The 13,572-nt window shown below is 34.9% G+C and overlaps 1 protein-coding gene across 1 annotated transcript in view; it reads right to left on the bottom strand.

The window, feature by feature from the left end:
• Positions 1-1,042: 1,042 nt before the first annotated feature.
• TBC1D22A (TBC1 domain family member 22A) overlaps positions 1,043-13,572 on the bottom strand; it is a 145,761-nt gene continuing 133,231 nt past the window's right edge. The window contains exon 13 of the mRNA XM_005519202.3: positions 1,043-4,325. Within this exon, the coding sequence (XP_005519259.2) occupies positions 4,197-4,325 (129 nt within the window). The 3' untranslated portion in view covers positions 1,043-4,196. The remainder of the gene's footprint in view (positions 4,326-13,572) is intronic.

A 13,572-nucleotide genomic window follows, 5' to 3' on the forward strand; every position in this document is an offset into this window, starting at 1 on the left:
ACTACAAAGTACTTCCACTCCACTCTGTTTTCAAGGAGGAAGTGACCTGAAGCAGAGATCAGATTTTCAGAAAGTCCTTTCTGTTTAACTTCCCATTCATATCCATGGAAAGTCCTCCATCTGCCCAGAATATCAGTTTTCCAGGGCTCCTCTTGCACAAGAAAATCAACAAACAAATACCAGCACATACCTTGTGACCCCTTGGGCATTTACTCCACCTTCTTGATCTCTTCTGCTTTTGAAAAAACAATTTGAAGTATCTCCCATTGCTGATTTTATGCAGGATCTTTAGAGGATTATAGCAGATAAAGAAACACAAGTTTTATTCAAGGTGAGAAACCAGCATGATTACAATTCATTGTCATTCAAGCACATAACAGACAGACTGCCTCTGCATCCCTGTCTCTTCTCCCTTAAATATGGTGTGGAGTTTTAAAGAGTTATTGTCTTTGCCTTCCTTGCATATTTTCTCACCAGACACACTGGATTATTGGAAGTCTCCCAGTAGCTTTCTTGACATAAGGGACTTGAGATACATATACATACATACATATACACATACATATACATATACATATACATCTCTCCCTGATAGTTGATCTGTTTAAATCATCTTAGTTTCCAGATCTTATTGATCCTATCACCTGTTTACTCACTATAAGCTGAAGTTTCCTCTTCTCCTGCACCTCCAAAGCCATACAGAATTCTGTGCCTCCTCTGTGTGCCTTGCCCCGATTTACTCCACCTTCTCTTCAGTTTAATTCTGCTGCAGTGCCAAATCTGTCATCATCTGCTTTTTCCAGAAAATGCTCAGTACCCTGTATGTCCATGATCTATGCACAGATACACCCTTGGAACTTGCTTGGCTTACCGACTTGCAAAACTTACAAGTTTTGGTGGGGTGGCAGAAATGTAACTGAGAACCAAGGTTTGGTTAATGCCTTTCCTCTTGTGATAATGGTGTTTGAGGCTGTAAAACAGACTTTGGTGTAGGGTGCAGTGTGTTTGAAGAAAACAATAAACACAAGCTTTCCACTCTATATAGCACTTGATAAATATGTGTTTATTTCCTCATCTTTCACCAGTTTTACAGTTTTAACCAGTGTCTCAGTGGTTATGTTTGTCAGAAGCATACAATGGAACTTCAAATAGTTCTATTCTGTAGTTATGAAATTAAAAACAAATTAATAGGCCTTTCCATATGGATCTGCGCCAAAAAATAACAAAACTAATTTTTTATAACATATTACAGAGTTACGTAAGATTTCAACTTACATTTCTAACTTACTCCACGTACTGTATTTACACAGTTAACTAATTAATTATTTACATTTTTCAAATTCTGTAGTCATAAATCTTTTTATATTGTACATTCTAGTTTAAACTTTTATTACAGAAGTTATTTAACACGCATTTCAGACACTGGAATTTCAATATTTCACATGAGTTCTAAGAAATTACTGCCTGGTTTCACTAGTGATGTGTCAAGATGCCTCCTTCATAAGAAAATACATATATTACAAAGGAATTTTATAATATTCAGAATCTTGAATTTTGAAAAAAACTAAGTACGTGGGATATAATAATGATAATGCTATTTTTGTTTCTATGCAATATATTTTTTTGGAATGACATATTACCTGAGATGTAAAATTGTTAGATGTGTGGGCTTTTGGTAAAGATCTGAAATTTTACATAAATGTTTGCCTTCTATTTACTGAGAACTACTTCTATCTGTATAGATATATAAATGTTATTTATATATCTATATCATATTTTCCAGAAAAGTCTATATCTCCATAAATAAACATTGGTATTATATTAGGAAACTTCCCACTATCCTTAAAAAGCAATGTGCTCTAGTACAATATTCAACTTCTGACACAGACACAATAGTAAATGTGACCTCTAATGGTAATACTTCCTTCTAAGGGAAGTAAGAGGTACCTGTTGAATTTGGAAGACGTGGCAGACAACTTATGTGGACCCAATGAAGGAAATTTTATATATCCAGTCCCAAAAATGTTATGCAGGAGCATCTGACACAGCAGATAACTTTGGGTCAACTTTCCATGTTACATGTAACTACCTAAACACCATCTGAATAGAAAAAAGTTAATTATAGAAACCCCTTACAACAGTTAATGCTGTGTTGTCTTCTCTCGTTACAATAATATGCATTTCTATTAACAAATGATTGCAGATACCAAGTTTAAAGCAAAAGGTCATAGATTTCATGGTTTTTTTATTCTGTTATTGGTAGACACTGTTAGGCACAATATGACATTCTTGTAAACATGAATTTTGATACATTAGACCACAAACTGAAGTTACAGAAAGCAGTACACAGACATGTAAGAAGCACAGACCCACTACACATTCCAGGCACAGATGCAGCCATCTGGGAGGCCTGACCCTGTATCCATCACAACTGAAACACCCGGCTGACACCAGCAGAAAAGAAATGCATCTGGCTGCCAAACACTCCGGTTCTGAAATAATTCTCTTTTTTTGTCTTCTACCAAACATTTCATAGACTTTTAAAATATAGATGGTCTCATAATCACACGTTGGTAAAAATGTATTTTTTTTACCCTGAAACACCTAATTATTACAAAGTCTGTATGAAGAACTAAGGCCCCTACAGCAAGTAATGCAACTAACACATTTAGAAAGCTCTCTTCAAAATATGTATCTACATATTTTCAAGGAGTTGAAAATAATCTTCCAATAACAAGTCATAAGAGAAAATCTCTTGAAGAAAATCTCTTTTTTATTTCCCAAACTTAAAATTGCACTACACTCTCTGTGCAACACTGTGCAACTCAAGAACCAAACTGAGGAATAATTTCTGAGCTTTTAAGTGTATTGCTTATTGCAGCTCCCACCCTTCATAACCTGCATGTGTATGGTAGGCACAAATTAATATGAGTTATTTACATCCAACAGAGAAAAATTAGAATTCTTATCAGAAACTGTTTCTTGAAAAAAAATAGTGCACTTGAATTATGTAACTTTTAAGAAATTGTTCAGTATCCCATGGTTATATGAAGAAACACTAATTTTAGTCTATAAACTCATAGAGGATTTTTGTTCTGCTAAGGACCCATGAGCAATCTGAGTATACAGTTACTGTTATTGTTATTGGGAGCGAGCTCTCTTCCTCTGAATAATCAGGAAAAAAAGGTGTTAAATTATTTAACAAAAAAGCTTTGGAAAGATATATTAATTTTCCTTTTCTAACTTGCTAGAAATGGAGAATAAGGCAACAACTGAGATAAACATATATCTTGCTTTGTAAACCAAGCTTGTTAATACATTTCTTAAAAGTGAACTTTCACGCTGAAAAATTGCAAGGCCTTAAAAGAGAAACTTTAATTACTTTGACAAGACCATGACTTCTGTTTAATTCACTATTTTAAAGCACTCCAAAAGATATTGGGAGGGATTTATTTCAGTGTCATAGATGAGTCTTCAGCTTTAAGTAACTCATTTTTATGGCTAAAAAACTTCTATAGCATCCTTCATGACTGAATAATGTTTTGAAAAATGCCACCAATTTCCATTACAACCTTCTATGGAAGCTTTTATGTTTATATTTGTTTATGTAGGTTTAAATTACGGAAGTATTCTAACCTAATTCCATGGAAAAACAATAGATGGTGTGCTAATATCAGTGTCTTTTGACTGGTCTTATAACCAGACCTCAAAACACAGGCCTTGCTGTCTCATATGGCCTGGATGAACATGGAAAAATTCTTATTTGCCACTCAAAGTAGATAATTTAACCAACCAGAACTGGCTGATAAAGCCATGGCAGGTGACACTAAAGTGATGACAAAATCATTCCATAAGTAGTTTTAAGTCTGAAGTACGTAAAAAATTGTTCAACATAAATAAGACAGACTACAATTCTCCTATTTAGAGAAGGGGATAAAGGAAGAAAATTATGCTATAAGACTTCTGAACTCATTTTCCATGCTGAGCAAAAAAATTCACTTTTAAGTTCATTCAGTGCTCGATATCCTGCTTTGTCCACTTCTTTGGTATTCTGTTCTCATTCTGCAAATTCTAACAGAATTTTAATGGTCATCTTACTTCAAATGAAAGAGCAATGAGCTGAAAGCATAACCAGAACAACAGATGCCATAATACTGCAGAACACATTGGTTCTAATGATTTCTGTCTCCTTATATTCACTTCTTGTAATGATTGGGGGCATCCGCAAATGCAAACTTCAGTCTGTAGGCCTCTGCTAGGAGTACACTGATGTCTTCATTTCCCCAGTGTACTGTAGGCAAATTCTGTAAAAATATCAGTAACTCCTAATTGAAAAGGAAAAAAAAGAAAATAAGTAAATATATTTTTTTCAAATATCAGTGCAATAACTATGTATTTTACAATGATCATTTAGAAGAAACCACTCAGGTAGCACCTCTGAATTCAAAACAAATCTGGGATGCAATTAGGTTTAGTGATTTTTACATAGACACTTGCTATTCAACCTAGAAACCTGCTATTAATTGTAGCTGAAATATGGTTATTTGCTTGATTTATTTTTTTTTTTTTTGAGGAAAATAATCTATGTTTCTGCCTATCGAAATTATTTTTATGCTTCAGGGCATGAAGTTATACAATTTGCTACATTTTCAAAATTATGGATGATCGTTAAGTCTGGATTCTCACACACCAACACAAAGATAAGCTACTTCTCTACTTATACATGAAGAATTGTGAAATAAATTACTATTTCAGTCAGTTACAATCAACTCCCACCTCAATTCTTAGCCCAGGTTTCCCACTCCCTGCTGGTTTCTGATCCCAAAATATTCTCCTGTGGGTCAGCTTTCTCTCTCTCTCATGCTAGGTTTAGGCAAAGTTCGCTTCCAAGAAGCCTAAGCCCAGAAACAGAGGTAACAAGCTCACTGGGACAGCTCCTCTGTTCACTTCTGATGAAGTGAACATCACCACGATCCTCAGCAGCACAAAGCCTCAAATACTCATCTGTAGGTTGAAATCTGCCAGCTCTGAGAGGACTCTTTGGAAGATCCACCACAAATTATCTCCTGACTTCATGCAAATGACAATTTTTATAAGGCACATCATTTGACTAAAGTAAGGAAATTAGTTTGCTCTTTAAAGAAAAAAAACTGGTGATCCATAAGGTCAGAAACCCTCAAACATGATGCAAAAGTCACCCTAGGCCAAATTTAAAGTTCATGTTTGAAGGTCTCCATAGTGCAGATCACCTCATACTTTTAATTGTTTTGATAAACTGTGGCAAACCAGAAAAAGAGAAGTTTTGGATTAGTCAAAACAAAATTAATGTGGATTTTTATGATGGGAGGTATAAGACAATCTTAGGAATAAGTGAAGCTGTTAGGCCTGCTTACATCTTGTAGGCGCTCTGTCTTTGTAGAAAAAATGCAGACAATTTGTGCATATTTGTATACATGCATTTGTATTTGTGAGGATGTGTATATTTTTGTGTATGTCTGTTAAGGTTCATTCTAAAGATCAGAAATAAGTGAATGGGAATGCAATTAAAACCACAACCATTATCTTGTTATAAATCAGAATCCTGCAGTATCATGCATAAGTACCTAGGGAAATTATTCTTCATAAGAGTCTTATTCTGGTTCTCCCTTCTCCCTCCTCTGCACCTGCTTTCATAGAAGATGGCTGTAGAAGCCCTTAGCAAGAATTCAGTGATTTTAGGAAACAGCCAGGAGCAGAAGTTAACATTAAATTATTTCCTTGTGTTTGTGAGAAAATTATTTTGACTTCATTTATTTCACAGTCTTGCTATACTGGTTCTTGTAATATGAAAAGAGAAAGGACAGAAGTTGAGCAGTACTGTATATTTAATTATGAATAATAAGTAGTAATACAACAGAGTTAGCATGAGAATGTCTCTATTACACTTGAGAGAACACATTTTTAATAAAGTATTGCACAATTGTCAAAATCCCACTCTTTTTCAAAAATTTCTATGTACTTATTTGACAGTTATGCTGATAACTGTAATTAATAAATTAGCAGTAGAGAGTAGGAGGGTTGGGGGGGGATCATAAATGCCTAGCTCCATGAAAGTTCTTTTCTCCTTTTACAAAAGTAACTTTCAAGCAGCCTAAGACAACAATTAATTCAGTGAGCTTTGTGAAATTACCTCTTTTTGTTTTTAGTCTCAAGAATTTTCTGGGTCAGACTTCTGGTGCAAACTGGTGCAAAAGATTCATATTGCTGGAGCAGTGTTTTGGTTTTCTTTTGGGCTTTGGTTTCTTTGGGAACATCCAAAGACTATAACCTCAATATCCATGCTATATGGAATTTAACGTATAGCTCAAATCTGAAACAAGACTAATGAATAATGATGAACTAGTTTAATACTTCTACCACTAATTTTAAATTTGATAATAATTTTCATTTGAATTAAATATATATATATAAATGGCTGAGCAATGTATTGACTGAGTGGGCATTTTGCCACTGTTACCAAGGGAAAATACCAAAGTCTAAGACTGATACTGACTAGTGAATATAAATCCAAGTAATCCAAGTAGTGAGTTATAAATCCAAGTAAAGTAACTGGCCAAAGACATGCTACTTGTATGACCATCTAAAGATAAGGCTGATCTTCCTGTGATCTATTAGAGAGCTTCAAAACTTGCTCAGATGGAAATAAAGGTTACATCTTTTTTTAAAATTAAGTAAAAGTTGGCGAAAATTTTACTAAAGAAAATGCTATTTTCTTTAAATAAGAAAATATTATTTTTCTTTAACTGCTAAAGAAAATCATGATGCCTTTATTGCTGCATATGGAGCATTCTTTGGAAATAAGGAAACAAAAACAATCAAAAACCCCCAAAGTCATTGGATTTGAAGATTTGTACAAACACACTACTAATATTTACAAGACCACATGACAAGTTTGTTGAAAACTGCTCAATTCAGTATTTTACAGTTAAAAAAAAAAAAAATAAGAGTAAGAATTACTACAAGTGACTCAAGTTTACTAATTTATTTTTAATTATCATTCTTTTTTTGTCAACAGATAAGCAGGAACTACTAAGCAGCATGTACAAATAAGGCATGCATACTAACTTCCTAGATTCATTTTCCTATCCACAACAGTATTAAAATATGAGGCATTCTTTGAAATATGATGAATCACAATGTGAATTAATATTTAGCATTAAAGACTTGTAGGTGATAAACTGCCTGGTCTATTTCAGAATAAAACTAAGTCTAAAAATCAATATTTGTAAAATATTCCTGGAACAGTTTTCTTTTCTGCTTAATTTAAATGGTATTGTGATGACACCTGGCTGAAGAATCAGGGCAGCCAGCAGATCATCATCAGAGCTGGGGTTTCTAAAATCCCAGTCCAATGTTTGTTTATACTTTGGCTGTATCAACAAAAAATATGCTCAAAATTACGTCCTTTCAATTTGGCAAACAGAGTGCCCTGGTTTCCTGGACTCTTACTGAGAGGAACAGGCACACCAATTCCTTGGACTGGGGCCCACCTGCATGGCCCAGCCTGCCAGCACAGCTTCATCTCACTCAGTTTGTGATTTCTGGTGTCTGCCCTGTCATGCCACACCACGGAAAGGCATCTCCATCCTCCTGCCCTCCTCGCCAGCCAGGCAGAGCAGGAGCAAGGCACCACTTGCACAGGAAGTGAAGGGGTTTTAGTCACAGTGCTACCACCACAGTCAGGGGGCTGCAGCTGATGTCAGCCAGGACAGTGTGAGAAAACAGGCATTTTTAGCAGGGAGAGGAGAAGGTGAAGGCAGGATCTAAGAGCAGTTCTACACAGAGGGGCTTGGAAAGAAGAAAACAGGTGCCAAGAGACAATAGTAACAAGCTGAAGCTAACTTGCCACACGAAGTTAACTTGTCATAAGAAAACAATCCTTTGCCATGAGGGTGCTTGAGCAGCTTGCCAGAGAAACTGTAAATCTGTCCACTGGGATTTTTACAGCCCGCCTGGCACACTCCTGGACAGGCTGATCAAGCTCTGATGCCAGCCTGGCTTGCAGCAGCCGTGTGCACTGTGGACCTCCCTCCACAGTGAAATTTTCCAGTGTTTTATTTTTTAAAGGACATGGGCTTAAATAGAAATTCGAAAATGCAACAAAAACAAAGCACTAAACATTTACCCCTTTGGAGCATTTCAAGAAACAATGAAGTTATGTTTCTTGACAAGTAGAACTATTGTATTTTTCATTTGTAATTAAAGGATATAAGGGGCTGGTGCAGCAGGGTCAGACTATGAATAAATTACAAATCTATAAATCAAACTGACTTTTAAGTATGGCAAAAGATTTGAATATAAACTCTGTATTAGCCTTTGTAAGAGAGTTCTGGTTTATATTGACTTATTTAACCCATAATTCTGAAATAATTCTTCAGTACATTTGAAATTAAACATTTTTGTTACCAAACAAAAACCTTATCTTTTGCAGAATCTCACTCATCTTATTTCCACAACTACATTTGGATTTACGTTTTACATTACATATGTGTGTTTGTAAAATATGCTGAAACACTTTATAAAAGCATGGTCAACTATGCTACTATATATAAAGTATTTTTAAACACTTAGAAGCAGCTATCTAGATGTCAATTTTAAAGTAAATGTAAATTCAAAATGTAATTTTTCTTAGATAATTAACGTGTATTCTAGAACTACTCTCTTCACATTGTAGTCAAGACAAGACATTCTGGAAGTGCTGTGGTATAAAAGCACCTCTAGATGTATGAAGAGTAAAAGCACGAGGTCTGTGTTTTACACACCACAACAGTAAGAGTAATACTGCAGGTTAAGCAATGGCTGTTACACACAAAATTATTCTTGAGGGAAAAAAATGTGATCCCAGAAGATCCAATGCATGCATCTAAAGTAAAACACCAGGCTACCAGATAGCTCAAAAAGGTGATTTCCAAAGCCTTTATTCCTCAGTTTCCGCTAAAACCAAAAAGGTCAAGGTCTGCTCCTTGTAGACTAAATCAAAACTGAATATTAATAAAACTTCACAAAATATAGTAATTATTAAAAAGTCATCAGCCTCTTTCTCCTCATGGAGATTTTAACCCAGTGAAACCTCAGCATATTAAAACAATCTTTAAATCCCCCAATCCAGAGCAAAGAAAGAAAATTTTATCATGTTTTGGAATCTGGTTCATTACCAACTCTCCTTACAGTATGACATCTGCTATAATCCTGTTTGAAGTACAATTTTTAGCATAGGATTGGACAATAATACTGGTTATTTGGCAATGGCTATCTGTAGTTGTTATGCTATTTATTATCACCCCTACTCTGACTCCATATGTGGGTCTTGAAGGAAGGAACATCAAAACCAATTATAGAAAAAATAACACATTGATAGTTTATAAAACATAAAAGTGTTATTCTAATGAGTAGAACACTAAGTCATCTTCTGTGCTAATCGAAGCAATATATTTACTTTGAAAACCCAGAGTTTTTGTCTGTGTGAATTATTGACAAAGTTCAATGGCAAAGTGTTTTTTTTTTAATACAAGAAACTTAATAGGACATAAAAACTAGTAATAGTGTTTCCATTTTAGATAATATAAAATGGCAGTAACTAAAGTTAAAATCAAACTTGAACATACTGAGGACATTAACAGAGTTAGTTTTTAGTGTCAAAACTGAGAATTGATCTATTAATTTAACAAATAAAGGCACTCCTAAAATGCAGTACTTTTCTACGAGAGTTGTTAATCCTTACTGCTGTTAACTGCAATGTAATTATGGTCCAAGTACTCCTGGCCTACCACAGCTCTCTTTTATACTGATAGGCAGAACTTACAATCTTACTATATTTTATGATCATAAACTTTACAATATTATACTTTAGGACTATATATAAGTATATAAGTAACTTAAAGGTAAATTAAATTTATATATATAATCTTCAATGATTTTATAAGAAAATGCTAACAACTATAATTTTAATGAGCTGAATGTCTTACACATTATGAACACATATAAAACACTGCAAAATTTATGTTGCCATTTTGATTAAATGGCCCCTTTATGAGAGTTATTTGTACTTTCCAAAATTGTATTTGAAATCCCAGAACATAGCACCTACTTTTAAAGAACTAATGAAGTGAAATTCTATTAAAATTTACTTAGAGTAATTATTGAGACAACCTAAGGAGGAAACCAATTATTGCCAGGGGAAAAAAATGCTCATTTATCTTTTTAGATAATAGAAAAGAGAAATAAACCCTATGCATGCATTAAAGAAATCTAAATGTTTTCATGGTTTTATGAGAAATTGCATAATGTTGGACCAGAGATAGAGCTGGGTGACGATTCATACATTTGTTTGCAAACAGATGCAACCACTTTACAGGCAAAAAAGAAAATCCTTAATATAGGGATTATTTAATTCCTATTTCCTTTATAACATTCATTTTCACTTGATTGCACTTGGGATTGTCAGGTGTGAAAGGAAAGGATGGCTAGTGCCAAGTGGGCATCCCCTCTGTGGCCTGCACTGTGGAGCAGACAGATAGGTGTGCCAGAGCTGCAGGGCCCCACACCCTGTAAGAGCTGCAGTAACCAGGCTGGCACGCTGCTGTGCCATGTTAACCACTAATCCTCTTCACAGATATTTAAGATGAAGGATACCTGCTGCTTTGGGACTCAGCCAGGCTCACTACAAATCCTCCCCCTCCAGCCTGCTATCAAAGCAGTAACTGCACTGGCTCCTGCCATGGAAGCACAGGTCCAGCACACCCCGCAGAGCCTGGATGACCTTGTTCAGCTGCCTTAGTGCTGCCTTTCCCTTCCCTCTGCCCCTTGCTGTTGATATGAGAGTGCACCAAATGAATACAGCTCTAGCTCTGAGACAAGCTCTCCTTTCTTTGGTACTGTTTCTTGCAAAATGCTCAGCAATATTCCCTATGCTGCTGCCACCTCTTACTTCTCCAGATGTCCTGACCTGCTACACAGAGTTGCAAATAATGAGCTCTATTTCTAGAGTGCTGTGCATCTTATTAATTACCTGTGTCTTGGAGTCAGAGAAAATATTTCCTTCCTCTTGGGCCCAGCTGGAATTGAGAACACTAAGATTTCAAAATCTAATACTAAAGAGATAGTAGGAATAGGTCGCCTACTGCAGCTTAAGAAATATTTGCTGCAGATACAGGTTAAGAGGTGTAAGTAAACCCGGATCCTTCAGTGGTACAGCTGAGTGCCTGTGCTGCTTCCTGAGCATGGAAAGCACATGGCAGCAGTGGCTGAGGCAACAAACAACAGTCCCTTTTGGATCCTGGATGCAAAACTGCCTTCCTCGTTCCTGTAACTTCAAACACTATGGATGAACCACTACTTTGATAGGCACAAGATGGGGCAACACTGGTTTATCTACGCCAAGTGGTAGGAGCATTGAAGTCTGTGCTTGACACAGTCTGAAAGACTTAAGAGACATATTCTTGGCCAGTTATAAATCAGTGTCACCCAAAAATTTCCACCTAGAATGTGAAAGTTTACAGGAAAGAAACAAGACTCATAAAACCACAACTCAAATATTTGCTGAAATACTGTAATGTTGAACATCCTAAATTCAATGCTAAATTTGATCTTCTCTCGTACATTGCTTTATTAAGCATTACTTACATTATGCTCCTATAATTCCTTGAAAGGAACATTAATTCTTTAAATCAGCCTTATACATCTTAATTTTGACCTTTTTTTCACACATGACATCTCAATGAACAGACTATAGCACACAGAACTCAGAACAGTAGGAATCTAACTACAGAGAAAAAAACATTCAGAATTCCAAATAGACTTGTTGCATCTTAAAATTAATATTTTTTAAAAAAATCTAAATACTTTAAAGGTTAATTTCTTCTGCTACCAGCTTACAGTCAGCACTTCAAGGACAGTGGTTCACAACAAGTTCGTATTTTTTATCCTTTAATTCAAACACATTATAAATATATACACATAAATATATATGTTCTTTGATTCAAATATACATTTTAATTCTTCAGTTCTTCATTTCAACTGATCAATTTGCCATTAATCTTATGAAAACATAAAGAAGTATGCTATTCTTATAATTAATTTCATATTCCTAATAAGAACTTCACAGAAACATACCTTAACATCCTGAAAATGAAAGCTTATGGAAAGTTGATGGTTTTATCATTTCCCTTTCATGTTTTCCTTTTCATGACTACTGAAAAAGATTCCAGGACTCAGCATACTAAATTAGCAATTAAAGTCCTGTTTCATCCAGTACGGATCTCTTACACAAGTCATTAGCAACCTTAATTGCTAATCATAAAGTATGTGGTTCTAAAGGACTATGGCAGAGATGCTGCGCTTAGCTTCAGCTCACTTAGCTGAAGAGAAGATTTACATCTTCATTTCTAAGAGTATTGGTTAAAAAGTACATTAAAGGACCACATCTCAGCTGGTATTATAGGTAGTCTTATTATTTTGGTCTCAAATAAAAACCAAACCTACAAGTAATCTCCATCCCTAAAACAAGGATCAAATTTGCATGCTAGATCTTTTTCTCAACTAAATTTATTATCCACATGTTATTAACCCAAGTTTATAAGACAAGGTTAAGGAGTTAGAATCAAAGCAAGCATTGCCACAGACCCTAAAGGATTTAAGGTCCCTTCCCTCTCCAAACCTCCTATGATTCTATTTTTTATTATCCATGATAATAGATATCTATGTTCTATGATTCTATGATACTCGAACACTGATTTAAATTCAAACTTAAATTCAACAGTCAAACAAAAAACAGTCCTAGGTTCTTTCTCACATTTAAACTAGAGAAAACAGAACTTACATTTTACATATCTCACATGGAAAATGAGTATCTCAGGAAGCTTCACACTTCTATCCAGGAAAGTTTCACAGTTGACAGAGCAGTTCCAGTGGAGCTGACAGTTCCAATTGCTAGAGCTCAGAACAGAACAGCCCTGAACCACTCTGAGTATAATTTTTTCCGTATTGTTTTATGAAATATTATTATATTGATGGTATTTGGAGATACATGTACTTCTTATGTACCAAAATACAAATCATAACAAATCATAATAAATAATAAAAAGCCCAAGTATGTCATTTACCACTAGTTCCATCCAAAACTCAACAAATAAAGGAGAACAGATGCAAATATCCAGAGTATAAAAAGTCATGAAGTTTGGCTGTCATTCTATAAAAAGAAAATCCAAACAAAATCCATCTAAATGTGGAAAGTACTGTGCCAATTAAGGCTGCAGCAATTATGGCAGAATTTAATTTCTCAAATGACTTACCAATAAGTTACTACATTCTATCTATTTTTTTTTCTGTAGTCAAGCAAGATCAAAATATTTCTATAGCAGATTCCAAGAGAAAATTTACAATTCTGCCTCTCCATGCAGTCCATATGCTAACCACTCTTCTTGGTTTGGTTTTCCTGACCATAATTTGGCAATGCATTTTAAGTAGGACAATTCTACAGCTACAAATTCACACATATTTCATTTCCTTATCTACAATGACTTAGATTTTAACACT

The sequence above is a fragment of the Pseudopodoces humilis genome, chromosome 5, assembly GCF_049639895.1.
Source record: "Pseudopodoces humilis isolate 2021_Gansu_Grassland_sample_001 chromosome 5, ASM4963989v1, whole genome shotgun sequence".
Taxonomy (NCBI): Eukaryota; Metazoa; Chordata; class Aves; order Passeriformes; family Paridae; genus Pseudopodoces; species Pseudopodoces humilis.